Source organism: Lagopus leucura, unplaced genomic scaffold, assembly GCF_019238085.1.
Source record: "Lagopus leucura isolate 7727_CA_CO unplaced genomic scaffold, USGS_WTPT01 Super-Scaffold_1, whole genome shotgun sequence".
In the NCBI taxonomy this organism is placed as follows: Eukaryota; Metazoa; Chordata; class Aves; order Galliformes; family Phasianidae; genus Lagopus; species Lagopus leucura.
This window is the reverse complement of record NW_024962250.1, coordinates 8595886-8612073: the sequence shown is the minus strand read 5'-3', so window position 1 is coordinate 8612073 and position 16188 is coordinate 8595886. Positions and strand designations below refer to the sequence as shown.

General features: G+C 39.4%; 1 protein-coding gene across 1 annotated transcript in view; it reads left to right on the top strand.

Annotated features, from left to right (window-relative positions):
• Positions 1 to 3396: 3396 nt before the first annotated feature.
• The window catches only part of LOC122177472 (cytosolic phospholipase A2 epsilon-like), a 30960-nt gene continuing 18168 nt past the window's right edge, over positions 3397 to 16188 (top strand). The window contains exons 1-6 of the mRNA XM_042866861.1: positions 3397 to 3423; positions 3863 to 3898; positions 9347 to 9419; positions 12461 to 12597; positions 13287 to 13418; positions 13902 to 13942. Coding sequence (XP_042722795.1) covers positions 3397 to 3423; positions 3863 to 3898; positions 9347 to 9419; positions 12461 to 12597; positions 13287 to 13418; positions 13902 to 13942 — 446 coding nt within the window. The remainder of the gene's footprint in view (positions 3424 to 3862; positions 3899 to 9346; positions 9420 to 12460; positions 12598 to 13286; positions 13419 to 13901; positions 13943 to 16188) is intronic.

The following is a 16188-nucleotide window of genomic DNA, read 5'->3' as shown; positions in this document are numbered from 1 at the left end:
TATTACTGATTGAGTGGAGCTCACTTCTCGTTCTGTAAAAGTACACCTCTGATTCTGGGTGTTTTCAAATCGAACCATAGTCCATGATACTGACAATTGTTGTGATTCTGGAACCAGATTTCTTTTTAGCTAACAGCAACATCCATATCTCTCTCTCACAGCTCAACACTAGGAAGGTCTACATGGAGTCTACCATACAGGTCCTATGTTTCCCACCTGACAGGAAAGAAAAGTATGGGCACTGACAGAATTAGTTCTGCCTTCACTTTGAGTGCATTGTAGAGTATGGAAGAGTAAGTATATTGAAGATGAACGTTTCTCAGACTGAAATCTGAGACTATGGGGAACGGGGTGTCATTATTCATCCATGGTTAAGCCTTCTCACATGCAGAGATTATAGCTTAGCTCCACTGTGCAACTGAAATTTGATTTTGATCTGCTGCCTTTCTTGCTTGATTGACAGGTGAAGGTCTGTGTAGATTGTATAGGTTACAGATCTGTTTTAAAATAATAATAATAAAAAAAAAGACTGAAAGGCTAGAGCCAGAGAAGATCCTCCATCTGTAGAGCTGACGCTGTTTATTTACTTGTTAATTTGTGTTATTTGTTAACTCTGAATACTTCTTTCCTACTAAGACATCTCACTGTCATTTTATAACACTTCTCACTTGTTTTTTGGGTATTGAACTACCTTTGTGATTTAATTTAAGCACTAGTCAAGGTACTTAAGTGATGAAAGGTCATTACAGAGGTAGAACAATCATACTTTTCTCTTGTAATAATATGAAATCCCCCATTACTCATACATTTCTGTAGTCCTAGATGATCAGAAGGTGATGAAGGTGTATATGAGGTAATCATAAGATGTTGGATGCAGTTGTTACTGCAACTTATTGCAACTTGCAACTTACTGCACTTATGATATCCAGATAATTGTGTCTCTGTTGGGGACGGTAGTCTTTGCAGTAAAGACTAAGGCAGTTCAAATTAATTTTGGCTGCATCAGATCGGCAAGATATTCATATTTGCTTCACTTTCCTTTAATTGAGACTGAGATACAAAAGCATGTGTATGTAGATGCGTACTTCAAAGCAGATGGAGAGCAGAGAAAATTACATCTTCATTTTTACTTTCCTTTACATTGCTCAGAGCTTTAAAGGTTACTTCGCGTTTCCTTGTGTGTAATTGTCTCCCTAGTCTTTAAAAAGTGAAATAAGAGTATAAGTAGCATCTATATGGAGAACACTACTGGTTTTGAATTATTTACTCTGGAAATGTACTGGCTAAAAAAAATCTGTTAGTTCCAATATATGGCTTACTAGACTTTGAGTAACTTCTCCCACAATTTACTTGATGGCTGTCTTTGTAAGTCTCCGTAATTTGAAAAGAATTCAAGAAAAATGTAAAAAGCCCCAACATAATAAATTATACTTTGAAGTAGAAATCTTTTTTGAAATCACAATCCTAGGATGCATTTCTAACACTTGTTACACAACAGCAGGACAGACTGCAAAATCAGAATTTATTTGGACATGGATTGTATAAGCCTTGCAGTATTACCTTTCCATGAGAACAGTGGTCGGCAGACAAAGCTTCTTCAGTGATGAGAAAAATGTTCTGTTAGAGGTGTTATTTGTTAATGATAGAATGAAACACTACTTACATCTGTTGAACATCATTCTTGACTTTTACAAAGCTTTCAAAGTTCTCTTGCGTGTGTGGGATAAGCTGTGGCTAAGGGAAGGCTACATCAGCTACAAAACTTGGTGATGGTTGTGAGTAGGAAAGGAAGAGGTACTTAAGAGCATGTTTCGGGTGTTGGAATAATTATACTATTTTGAGAAAGCAATCTGAATATTAAACTGTTCAGCAATAAAGATGCAATGAATGCAACACTCCAAATTACAAAGAGGTGATATCCCCTTTTTAGATGTTGTACTAAGGGACATGGTTTAATGGGTAAATATTGGTAGGTGGACAGTTTGACAAAGGCAGAAATTAAGGAAGAAGTGGATTATCCATCAGTATGAAAGGGGCTGATTTAAAAATACGTTTCGGATACCGAACCTTTCCTTACCACAAGCCCTGTGCCCTACTTGGGATCTGTGATGCAAGTGTTAGTACTACCCTTCCCCTGTCATCAAGCAGGGAGACAGGAAGGAGAGTGGCAGAGCAAGAATCTCATGTCACACACTCCAAAGTTTGCCAACCTACAGACACATGATAGTGCAGGGCTCCTGTAATACATTGCCCTTACAAGCACTGAGTCACTGCACACTAAGTAAATTATAGAAATAAAGAATGGCACAGTTGGAGGGAACCTTAAAGATCATCCAGTTCCAACCCCCTGCTATGGGCAGGGCTGCCACCCATCAGATCAGGCTGCCCAGGGCCCCAGCCAACCTGCTTTGAACACCTCCAGGCACCCACAGCCTCTCTAGGCAGCCTGTGCCCCACCCTGCTGTGAGTACAGAATTTCTTCTTAACATCTAACCTGAATCTACTTTCTTTAGTTCAATGCCATTCACACTTGTCCTATCAAAAAGAGGCACCAGGAAGCATTTGGGACCCAGATGTTTCCGCTGTGGTACCAGCTGGAGCTGCTGTGAGTGGGCACACACAGGAACCCTTTGTACGCTATACCCTGCTGAATGAATGGCTGTGCTCCCAAGGCCCACGCACTGAGCACAGCCCCTCCTGCCTCACCTGTCCTCCCCCAGATTTCTCCTACTGCTTGTAGCTCCTGATTTTCTCTCACTGCACATAACTGCAAGCTTTTCTGGGAGATGATTCTTTTTTTTTTCTTTCTTTTTTTTTCTTTTCCTACAAATAGACTAAATATCCAGGCAAAGGATACTGAGAATGTGGTTAGGTCACTAAGGCTAGCACAGAGATGTCCAAATAACATTAGAAGAGCATGTATGCTGCAAATTTAGCTGAAGCACCAAGTCAGTTTACCTTGCTGAGCAGCTTGCTGCTACAGGTGCTGGATAGAGTTCAGGGTATGGAAGGCAGCTTCTGGGATCTCTTCCCAGTACTTTGGTAGCTTTGTGGTGAGGCTGAGAGCTGTGATTTAGTAAGTAACAGACAGTCGAGTTAACAGTTAGCAGTAGTATTTTGTAGAAACCCCCAGGTAGACAGGGGTTTCAGTGTACCCTGAAACACAAAGTAGGTAGAAAAGGAATCTCCTCATTCTGCTGACTCAGCTGACATGCTCCAATAGGCTGCAGGAAGCAGGGAGGGGACTGCCTAATGACTGGGAATAACAAAGGGGTGGGGCAGGAGAACCTGGTCATAAAATCCCTAATCCTCCACCCCTAATATGCATGAGGAGTTCCTGCCAGCCATACAGCTCGGTGTGTTTTATCATTGGACTTAGATGCAACTGGGGCTGCAATGGGATCAAATTTAAGTTCAAATGAGGTAAGCGAAAGAAGCTTTTAGCAGGTGTAAAGTGGGTGAAATTCTAATTTTCTATAGCAGAGAACAAGCTGTTTTAGGTGTATGGGCAAGCCACAGGAGGCAGGTCTGCTGTTCCTTGGATCTTAGGGTTGCAAGGAGTGTTTTCCTAGGCTAGCACTGTGCAGAACCTTGTGGCATGTCTGTTTTCCAGTTACGTTTTCGGGTTAGCAGCATCACTTGATGTGCCTGCTGAAAGGAAAAGCTGCATGTCAAGAAAGCAAGAAGCTTCCATGGAGTTGTTGACATGGGTTTGGTGACTAGTAAAGCACCTAATGGCTGTCATTAATACTCATGGCCCCGAATCAGATTTTGAATGGGAGATGTTTTTAAATGCCAGCCTAAAATAAAAGCTGAACATTTAGTTTAGTTTTTTAACTTTGCCTTGTATTGTTCTTCCTAGACATTTACGGGCACCTCAGCACCAGTGGAGAGAACGGTAGGTAGTAATTAGCTGCCCCTTCATTAAATGCTGTCCAGTGCTGAATGTACAGCACCAGAAAAATGTTGGGAATTCAGTGTCTCAGGGGAAAACTGTGCTGGCTTAGCTACAGAATGCTGAAAGGTTAAGCTGCAGCTTCAGCTCTGGGGGTGAAGTATTGCCTTACTTTTTTGATGCTTTTGGTGCTGTTGGTGTTGTGCTATATCTGGGCAGGTTTGTTCTTCAACAGTGCTCATTCTTGAATTCCTTCCCCTTTTTATATTATATTTTGATTTCTTTGGATGAAACTTGCCTCTTGCATTGTTCTTTCTGTGTAAGTGGATGTTTCAGTGTTTCTTAGTGCTTTAGTAATCTTTTTTTTTGTTACCTCTCCTTTGAGTTATATGAGTATATACCTCTCATATAACTTAACTTTCACTGCATAACTGCTTAAAAATTCAGCCTCAGAACATGTAAACTGGAATGAATGTGTCTTATTTTGTCTCTCCAGATTCATTATCCTCACAGTAGAAATAGTGCCAAAGCTCTAAATGCAAAACAAAAACAAAAAACCAACAAAAACCAAACCCTAGGTATTCTGTTGAGATGGACCTGAGGATGCATTCTTTGGCAAATGAAAACTTCCTGAGTAATTAGCAGACATTCAGGTTGATAAGTATTAGCATAAAGGAAAATGTCAGATTAGCTGCTGTTCTGAGCTGATGAATGGGGGGTAGTGGCAGCAGAATGGGGCTGTCTTCAGATACTTGCCATTGGCTGGGTGCTCTTGCCCTGCATTGGTGATGTGGTGGCTTATTAGCCTGGTTGGTCTGAGCTTTGATTGCGCATGATCCTGGTGGTGGGGGACTGCGGTGAGGCTCTCCCAGATGGTGGTGATTTTGGTCATTGTCTCATGAAGGTTTGCTGTTAGTGATGGTATCTGATCTCTGATTTTAACTGAGAGCCGTTTGATGCTGTCTATGCTCCTCCAAGGTGAAATGCCATAGTCAAACAAGACTTCGACTGCGATGTTTCTTTAAAAAGTGGCTATGAAAATGATGTTTAGGCTTCTGTGTATATTCTCACAGTCAGAAGGAAGCATGCTAACATCACAAATTATTTTTTTTTAATCCTTTGTTTTACAGGATCAAACTTGTTTTTTTTTCTTTGCCTTTCATTTTACAAATGGGTCTCTAGGGGTGAGAGCTGTACAGTTCTCTGGCCTTAGGTCACGCCTCTCATCTTTACAGTATTTAGGGTGGCAGAGCTGAACTGAATATAGTAAATACAATATGGAGTAGGACAGAGAGCCCTTTTTTTCTTGCCGTTTTAGGAAAGGAAAACAAGAACAAGCAATAAAATCATAAAGGACCTGACTTTTTAAAATATTTTTTTGGCCATGACAATTAGTAGTTGTGATGATAAATATGTGGATGTCAAACATTTGAGATGTTTTATGCCACTCTAGCTCTATAAGGAAACTAGCTTTAATTACGAGTCAACGTCAGGATAATTCATGGAATGTTTATGTGTTTGTGATCAAAACTGAATTGGTCACTTAAATTAAAAAGATAATGTAAGGTACTTGGTGGGAAAATGTAGAGAAACAAACAAACAAAAAAACCAACTTTTTTGATTACTTGAATTACTGTATCATATCAAAATAACATAGACCAACATGGTCTTTACAGAAAGCCATGCTGAACTGTGCAAATTTTAGACTCAGTTTCTCTTCCAAGTTTTGAATTTATTCTAATGAGGATGCCGTGGAAGTGCAGGTGGGGAAAAAGTGAAAAACACATGAAAATGGCAGTCTGAGCCATGCACGTTTTACATAGCTCTTGGAAGGAATGAAGCCTTGGTCCATTTGTTTTTATTCTGTGTCAACCCCAGTGAGCTTTGTCAACTTTTAACATGACCTAGCTACGGGATATTTTAAAATGGGTGAAATAAATATAAAATGCACAGTGTGAGGAAAGTGTTTATTATACATCTGACCTTGCCTGAGGTAGCAGACATGGTAACGTAATGAAATCCTGCCTGCCCCTGGGGCTCCAGAGCTCTTTGAAGTTAGCAGGTGCCACATACCTGATGGAGGCCAGAGCCATGGCAGTGATGTGGGTTTTGGTGTCCTGCTGGGCTTTCTGACAGGGCTGAGCATTTTCTTTGTTGGTCTTCTCAAGTTTTAGTACAGGGATGAGTCTTCTATTTTGTTTCGAAGAGAAAGCTAAGGAAAGAAGGCAGTGCTCTAAATACATCTGTCACGCTGTTTTGCTTTAATAATTGCCTTTTTACTTGATTTAACTCAAGAATATCATATGTGTTTCTAGTCCCCTGAAGAACAATTCCTTTAGAAGTGCAGAAGGAATTTTACTGAAATAGAACAGTTTTAGGGTCCACTTACGCAGCTCTTATTCATATGGATGAGCAATACATGTGAACAGTGCCACTGACTTCCCTGGGAACAGATATGTCAGGATTGCACAAACGTGCCACAGGACTTTTATCTGACGTAGGACAGGGTGACCAATTCCTGTGTTTGTAATCTCATATATTTAAGTAGTTTCAACAGTGATTATTAAAATGCCTGGCTTGTGTTTCCGGTTTATGAGGTAACAATCAGGTCTCAGACCAAATAAACGCAGAAGCCGAAAGTTGTAGTGCATGTAATAGCTGACCTGGGAGGCTTCTGGCCTTGGAATTCACCCAGCCTGTGATACGGTCATCATCAGATTAAAGGGAAACATGTGGAAATCATTGCCAGCATTAACAACATTAAGTCATTAACAGCAAAGGATCCAGTTTAAGATATGCCTCTCAGGAGTTCTTTTCCAAGTGACTGTAAGTTGTTGTGATCTGGATCTGACAAAGCATTCCAACACCTACATTTAGGAGACATAATATTGGACTTCTGAGTCTTCACAACCCTGAGTTAAGCACTGGGGATTGATTCAACACATTTGCAGAGTTAGATTCCATATATTTGGTGAGTTATACTGGTATGGGAATTGTTACAGCAGGTAAAGGAACCATGTAAGTAGGCACACCCAGCTGATGGGGAAAACTGAGCTCAGGGACGCAGTTATGGCTTATATCCTACCTCTGTATGCTACTTAGGGCTGAATGAAGAAACCACTACCCACTGGATAAGCAAAGCAGAGGTCTAGACCCTGGTATTTAAAGAAAAATGCAAAGTTTATTTCCTAGAAATGGCATCCAGCCTAGTGGTTATAGCACTTCGCTGCAATGGGAGATTTTTCTACTCATGCCCATTCTTTAGTATTCAAGAGATGCAAGATTTAGCTTTTCTGGGGAAAGGTATTCTCTACATCTTCTGCTAAAATTGTACTATTGAGGACAAAGACACTCAGGATTTTTTTTGGGTGAGAGAGTAGGGACCAGGTATACATGTAACAAATACATCAGTGTGTGTGGCAGGGGTAGGCAAGCCTTGGTTGTTGATCCTTGGGTCTAGGACTGGTTCTTTATCATGCCCAATTATATTTAATGCATAGAATCATAGAAGGATTTGATTTGGGCTGCCCAGGGCCCATTCAAACTGGCCTTGAATGCCTTCAGAGATGGGGCATCACCTGATCTCTGGGCAGCCTGTGCCAGTGCCTCACCATCCTCTGAGTAAAAAATGTCCTCCTAATAGCTAATCTAAATCTCTCGCCTTTCAGTTCTAGTGATTTCTCCTTGTCCTATCGTTATCTGCCAATGTAAAAATCATAGAATCATAGAATGGTTTGGGTTGGGAGGGACCTTTAAGATTATCTAGTTCCAGCCCCCCTGCTATAGGCAGGGGCCTCTCTTATTAGATCAGTTTGCTCAAAGCCCCATCCAGCCTAGTCTCGAATGCCACAACCTTACTGGACAACTTTTTCCAATTTTCTCACCATGTCTTCATGATTTCTTCACAATATCTAGTCTAAATCTACCCTCTTCCAGTTTAAAACCATTTCTCCTCATCCTATCAGTACATGCCCTTATAAAAAGTCCCTCCCCAGCCTTCCTGTAGGCCCCCTTCAGGTACTGGAAGAAAAAAGTCAGTCTCCCTCATGTTTAATGCATGTAGAAAAGCACTTCTGTCAGTTCAACTCTAAAGTCTGAGCACTGTGTATTTTTGTTGTTTTTGATTGCCTCATGGGCCTTTTGCTAACCCAGGGGGAAGAGGGAAGGGTGTTAGCCAGGTTGTTTCTTCGAGGTTTTTGCCATCCTGGAGAAGCCAGGGGCTTTGTTGGTGAAGATGTAGATCTGCTTTATTACATTGTAATAGGGTCCATTGCCAAGTTATTGTCCTGTTTGCTTAATTTTGTCCAAGTGTTGTGAAACTCTACAGGATAAGATTTCTGCTGCAACTGGAAAGACATGGTCCAACAAAGCCTATAATATGTGAAGGAAATAGTAATAAGATACATTTGATTACGTAATGTCAGCAAATCATTTTTACTTTTGCCTCTTGTATTGATATAAACACTTCAGGTGCAAAGTGATAAAACCCATGTGCTTGTGTTAGAACAATATGTGTTCACTTTACTAGGGTGTATTATGTCTATGAATGCAGGCGTGAGAGAGTTTATGAGTAAAATTAATACATTTTCTTACCAACTGGCATAGATGGAAAGATTAGACGTTCTGAGGCACAAAAAACCTGTTTTTGGTCTTTCATAGAACCAGTAGACTCAAAGCTCAATATCAGTTCTAAGAAAGTGTTAAGTGAAATTATATATTCATACAACAGTTTTAAAAAGAACAATGGTACCAATGAAATGGAGACGTTAATGCAGGAGTGGAGAAGCAGAGAAACATGTTAAGCAGTCATCTCAAAGATGAAATGGGGAGGAAGTTCAATTTTAGCCTAAGGAACATGGTGACATGTTAGTTTAGTACATAGAAGTTATGAGGTTTTATAAAATAAAAATTTCTGAGCTGAAGGTACCTGATATCGAATTATGAGTTGATTCCCAGGATCGTCACTGATAAGAGTAGTTTAGTTTTCTGCTGGGAACCAGGGCTGTAGATCAGTGTCTTCATGAGAAATATCTCCTGACTCTCAGTAGCATTTCTGGTCTACTTGCACAGCAACTGTGATAGCTATTAGAGTCCCATAGGCAGTCCATTACATTCCAGACCCAAGGACACCAAAGTGCATGATGTAAGGAGGCTCATTTTGATAGTAGAGAAACAGAGTTAGAAGGAACTGTTTCTTATCAAACTAAACTCAACAGCATTTCTCACCTCATGTAGTTTTGAAATCTGCACCTTCTTTATCAGATCTAGAAAGGATTATATGCCAAAAATACATATAATTTTTCCAAATAGTTCAACTAGTTTGATAATAGCTCAACCTTAAAGTCTGTTTTATCCACGTGCTTAATACTTCAAGGTTAGAGCCTGCAGAAGTCTGACTAGAGACTGATATTCATCTTGCTGTTGTTTCTTTTTCTTTAAATTGTTCTGCAGAGGCCAGTATCTCCTTTCAACTTGCTTACTGTAAAAATACTAAGGCTGAGGAATGTCCGGAAGGCAGACTTGCGTAAGTACTTCTGTAGTTGTCAAATATTGCTTATAGTTTCTTATTTGGTCAACATTATTGTCCTCAAGTCGTGTGGGAATACTGAAATGTATTGCTATAAGTTTCTGAGTTCTATTTCTACTGTCGTCCGAAGTACTGCTCTCTGCACCTTAGTATAAAGAGTCCAATCTGGGCAAGGTGGTGCATTCAATTTCAGGCTTCATGCCTTGTTGTATGAGACTTATTTTAGAGTGCATCGTCAACATTATGTTCACCAGAATCACGCTGAATGTGTCTCAAAATTAATTGTCTTCTCAGGATTTCATGCAGTTTAGCAGTTTCTAAGGAAACCAAATATGCATTTTAGTTTGTGTACTGTATATTTTGGGATTTTATCTAGTGTGATGGGTAGAGAGTAGAGAAAGCTTGTCAGAAGTTGGAAATGGTTGCTTAAAGGAAGAATGTTGTTGGAACATGTGGAAATTGTGCAACAAGATTATTTTTGAATGAACACTTACTATCAGAGAACAAATCTTTGTTTCACTCACTCATGGTATTCTATATTACTTAATCCTATGTTTTCTGCAGTGCAATACTAGTGTACTTATTTATTGGGTGTCTCCAGTTTTCTCCAAGAGAATATTCTATTCAGTGTTTATGTCTCGATACTTTTTACTCTAGAAATTACAGATCATCAAACTTTTATTTCCATAGTATCTGCCTTATCACAAATACTATTTGCGAAGCTAAAGAGTATTATAAGTTGTGAAGTTCTAGGTTTCTTAGAGGATAAAGATGTATTTTGATTTTCATAGACATGCACTTGATAGTTGTAGGCTTTGTATGCACTGCATTTTTACTTAACAAAAAATAGCTATTCAAATGCTTACATGGTGATTTGAGGGGGTAGTCACAGCAATTGCACCTGCAAACCTGCATGCTCAATTGTGTGTGCATTTGTGTACTCCAGCAGGTCGCCTGCTTATGCTTCAGTTCATTGTGATTGTTCACAGGAAAAGAAATTACTCACAATCATTGCTTGCCACAGTGAATAGTATGGCCTTTCTTCATGAAGCCAACTGGTTTGTTTGTCACAACGTACTGGCTTATTTCCTTGTGTTCTGGTCCCAAGAATGGATGCATATTGTATATTTCTTCCCTTAAAATGCCCCAAATTCAGAACTTGAGTATGGTTTTCCACAGGTTTGTTTAAAGCATATTTGGCAGAGAATTCTTAAGCAAGAGTGTCTTCTCTTGCAGAAAATTTGTTTTCTGAGAAAACATAATTATTTGGGGAAAAAAAATAATTTGAGATCTTTTTGTCTGTAGCCAGAAGGACATGTTCTGAGGCACTGAAAAGGCATTTGAGAATCCAAATATTTTCGTTTTCCTTGAAACCTCAGTATTTTAGGCTGCAGGAAGAAATTAATTTTCTGTCTAATTTTATAATACAAATGATATGCTTCTCGTTACAATGCTAAGTTAATGCTTTTTTGCTCTGCTTTGGCTTTTGTTTTTGCTCTGATTAAACTTAGATGCTCCCCATTCCAGTGTTTTTTCATATTTTACCCTACTATTGTTCCAGAGTAAGGTAATTTTAATAGATTTGGGTATAATCCTAGTAATTTAGACTGTGCTTTGGACCTGGTTCTGGCTGTGTTGTGGAATCCTGGGCAAGTTATTCAGGTTTTCTCAGTGTACTTAATTGCTTAATCCTTACATTGCCACAGTGAAGTAAATCATTGGTGTGTGTCAATCTCTTTGAAAATGGAAACTCCACTATTAATCACCATTAACCATTTGAATTTCCATCTGCCTACACTTGTGCCTTTGCTGAAGATCTGATTGGTCATGTCCTTCAGATCAGGGCTGGCCTAGGCACCACCTGGATACGCTGTGCTTCCCACGGCAGTTACCAAGCTCCCTCAGACTACAGTAGTGTTGTTAACTGTGTAATGAGGGTGCAGCTTCAGCAAAGTATTATGTTAGAAAAACCCAATTCTTTAACTGTTACTGAAAGATAAGGAGGAAATAGCAGGAAGAAAATTGTATTTAATGTGACACAGTAACACTGCTACACATTTTGGGTGATGCAGGGACTGACTAGGGGTTGAATTATTTGACCTCTTGACTCATAAGGTTCTTTTGAGAACCAAATGACTTGTTAAGCATTGCTAACATGAAATTGGAAGAATACGTATTGCATTCTAGGCATGAGACCAGGGTCATTGCATCCTGTACCAACTTTCTGTAAGTTGCTCTCTGGCAATTTTCCATCTGAGTGTGAGGAGTTAGAATATGAAAGGAACTGACATCTCTGATGGCGCTTTCTTTTCCAGATAGGAGTGATGGCAGGATTTGTCAGTTTGCAGATGGGGCAGTAGAAGGGAATAGGATAAACTGTAACATAATGATGAAAACTTTTTGAGGAAGATACCACTTCTAAAAATTGTCAAACATATTAACCAAAATGAAATTGCTGCATTGTGATTTGTGATAAGGAGTAACAGAGGAATGATACCTTTTGGCAAACAAACAAACCAAAAAAAAAACAAAAACAAAAGAAAACTGCATTCATTTAAACAATCACTTGGCTAAAAGCTTTTGACTACTTTTAAGTCCCTCAAAAATGAGGAGAGCATACTAGAAGACAAATCCCTTTGCTCTGATGTGAGTGCTCCTTGGACAGGGCATATACTGATAGATGCTCTTGTGCTTTGGTAGTGTTAAACTACTTCTTGCTCCAGTCATTGAGAAGTCATGAGTATAGAGTTTACTGCAGCATGGATAGGTGTGCATCTATAGAAGATGCTACTGCAAATAAAGAGTAATGTTTTAAAAGAGAAATAATTTGACCAAGATTAAAAAGTGGGAATCAGCATGACAAACATGCAAGGATGTTTCTGTTTTCCAGTGAGTACTTCATTGTATTATTTATTCCTTAATCTACATGCTTCAGGAAAAATCCCCTATGGTGTTATCTCAGTCTTATTGGTGATAAACAGATATTGCAGTATTTCCTTCTCTAGACACATCATCACTCTGCTCTTTTTGTTATGCAGTCACCCTTTCAGATTGCTATGTGACATTGTGGTTGCCTACTGCCTCGTCTGAGAAGGTTCGGACCAGAACCATCAGGAACAGCAAAAATCCAGTCTGGAATGAAGCTTTCTGTTACAAGATTGACCGACGAGTGAAGGTAATGAAAATAAATGCTTTTCACTATTCACTACCTGCATGTAGTCAGTACATCTTGCAATGCTACAGCAACTACAACTGTTGCTTGCATCCTCCTTGGTAAGTTTGGTACTTAGATGTCTACTATTCTGAAACAATAAGAAGCAATTAATTTCCCTGCAGAAAATGTCCACAGTATCCAGTTCCTTGTCCTAACATATACAAGTGAAACCCAAGATAAAGATCACATAGAAGATAAACATGAAGTTAGCTCTAGGTATGATGGAAAGAAAATCCTTTAACAGCTGTGCCTGTTCTATATGCTTAGAGCCAAAGGTCACACAACAAATGCAGTAGCATTTAATACAGTTATTTACAACAAATTCATGAGTGTTCTGCATGACGCGCCTTTCTTGTTTCCTTTCCCCAAGCATACGTTCTATCAACTCAAGCCCCAGGGCAAATGTGAGGCAAATTATATCACCTAGGCTCTTTGACAGATTAATCTGCTTCTTTGTATATGTATTTATTGTTCAATACCCATGCTCCCAAATCCCCTTCCTTTTTATGTTTTTTGCAGTCCTTTTTCCTTCTTTCCTTCAAAAATTGGAGGGAAAAAGAAAGCCTAGTCTTGAGGTTTTCCTGTCTTACAGAATTCTTTGAAAGACAGTATTGAAAGAAAACCACAATATTCTTAACGTCTCTTTGCAGAATGTGCTGGAGCTGAAGGTTTGCGATGAAGACACAGTCACCAGGGATGATGAACTCTGCACGGTTCTCTTTGACATAGATAAACTTAGTGTAGGACGTACTGTTCGAGTGAAGTTTCAACTGAATCCACAGGTGAGCAATGGAATCAGTGAGCATGAAAACTAATTTTCTTCCACCAAAATATATATCCTAATATAGCATTTCCCTACAGTTTCACTGAACTGTATTTCTTTGTTATTATCAGAAATAATTAAATCCCTATAGCAGTGTTCCACACCAGTTTGAACTTCTGTAATAATAACATAGCTAATTCTTTGCATTCGGAATTGAAATTTGAAAAATGGCTGTTTTATGAGAATGGGCAAATAATACATCTGCATGCTCGTATGTGATTTAGATGTCAAAATATTAGTTTTAGCAAATGTTTTTTCAGTATTTCAGAATTGAATACCTTCATTTGACACTGAAGTTTCTTTCTTTTGCAAATTACTCTTATGTTCAGGGAACTGTTCCAAGTGCAAGTATAAATATGTTTCTTTTACAAATGATACGCAACTTGTGTATGTGAAGAACATTAAGTAATATACTCTTCTTTCTGCTTTTTCCTCTTTTCAGGCACGTGAAGAGCTGGAGGTGGAGTTCACATTGCAGAACACGTGAGTAGACTCTTACATTCTGTATAAGCTGTCATATTCAGTATAAAAGTAGTGTGGAAAGCTTATTCATCTGTGACAGCACTTTTCAACCGTCAGTCTCCAAAGCAGTGTCTAGATGTGTTCATTCAAGTCTAGTAAACTGGAATTTCAGAATTTAAATTTCAGAATTTATGATTTACATATCTGAAAGTAATTTTCATCTGGCATGACTAATGCCTCCTGGGCACCTATGTCCTCCAGTTCTCTTTTCCTCATTGGGTTAGTATAGAAGGAAGTACAAGTTAAAATGTTAAATAAACTTTAACAATTAGAAAAAGGAATGCTATACCTTGGTATCTTGTATTGACCCTTTTCTGGCACTCTGATGCAGGATAATATCCATCTCTGTAGTATGCTTTATCACTCTGGGGAAGTTATTTGAAAATATTTCTGTTATCGATTATATGTGATATGTGTTGTTGGACTGAAAGCATTGTTAAAACAACCTTAGAGGTGAGCTGGTATTGCTGGGACCTTTGTGAGGCACTAAGGGTGTTTTTGGAGGATCATCATGCTAATATGTTGGTGAAGAATTTGGAAAGTGCGATATTAGTTCCAGAAGGGAAATCAGGAACTTGTGGGGAAAGAGCAGTAGCACAGTGTTATGTGCACAAGCAAAAGAACTTTCAGAGATAAAAAATAGTCCCAGAATCTCTTATTACAAGTCACATAAACTTACCAGTCTGGATTGTTTGTTGTTTACTGTGTACCAAAACTGGCAGAAGACAAATATGCCTATTACAGCTCAGGGTGTCATGAAATCAGTAGCAGCAATGGGGAAGGAGCTCCACTAGATATTCCAAATGATCTGACTAAGGTCTTCCCAGTTATAGGATGGTTTATGGATTTGGTGTGTAGAATTATACTCTTGATGATTCTGTGTTTTGATGAGGGATGTCTGGGCAGGTGGGTTCATGTATGGGTGCAGAGGATGTAATGTGTGAGAGCTGGCTGTGTGTGGAAACTGTTATTTGAATCTTGCACCTAGTTGCATTTTCCTAGAGACATGTTAGGTAGATAAAGTCAGAGAGAAACCATCTTCTGCAGAATCTGAGAATTCTATTGACTGAAGAAAAATTGTTGGGGACTATACAAGTAAAAAGGACCCTTGGCACTCCCAAGGAAGAGATTTCAGTTGCTACAAGAACACTTCTGATCCAGATTTTATTCATAGCGTGGTAACTCAGTGACTAATGCAGTAATTGTGACCTGAAGAACTCCAGAGAAAAGGGGAGAAATTGCTGCACTTGGGATAGGGGATGTCACTGAGTGGATCCAGCAGGCCTGGAAAGATGAAAAACACTTGGGGAAATATGCTTCTTAAGGTAGATAAATGTTTCCCCTGCCATCCCTCATTCATGTTTCTTGCACATGCATGGAAGTTGATGGTGTTCTGCCTATCAATCGAGTGTGGAATAAATGTGTGAGCACACTGAGATGATTAAAAATAGTTTTCGAGAGAGCCCCCTTGCTAAGAATACTAAGGCGGCTTTTTGTTTGGTTGTTGTTGTTTTTCTGTCAACACAGAAAAGTGTTCTGTCAGGAATAATGAATGAAAGGGTTGGTAGACTAAAATTAGAGGCTACGGATTGCATTACCTGTGATAAGCTAGAGATAGAGAGATCTGAAACACTGAAGTAGCTGGGATGGGTCACCAGTAAACTATGAGCCAAAGTGGCCTCTCCTGTGGTGAACAAGCTCAGCAGGTTTTTGCGAGGCAGCCAAACAAGAATCCTTGGCTGTTCAGCAAGGGGTAAAATGAGCCCTGGGGAACATAATATGCGCTTTGAAACTTCTGATTGAGAGAGACACCCACATGGGGAATTTCAAACAGGAAAAGGAACAGCATCCAGGAAAAAAATGGGGACATTACTCTGTAGATAGACAGAAGGATGTTAGTGATGCTGGCTCCCTGCTTAGACGCAGAAAAGATGTGCTGTCAGAGATAACAGATGAGACCTCTTTGCTGAAGCCAGGCTCCCTGAATCAAGGTTTGACTGTTGAAATTTGAGGGGAAACTAGTGGTTGCTGAGCCAAGCTCAAGGGGTGGGCACGATGAAGCTCTGCAGGAAAGTACTGAGGAATAGATCTCTTCAAAATGAGATAAGAAGATACTTAGTGGCCAGAGAACCAACTAGAAGACTGTGTAAGCTCCTCTTCTTGTGATGTTAGCAGTCATCTTAAAGAATTAACCTGTCCCAAAAGCA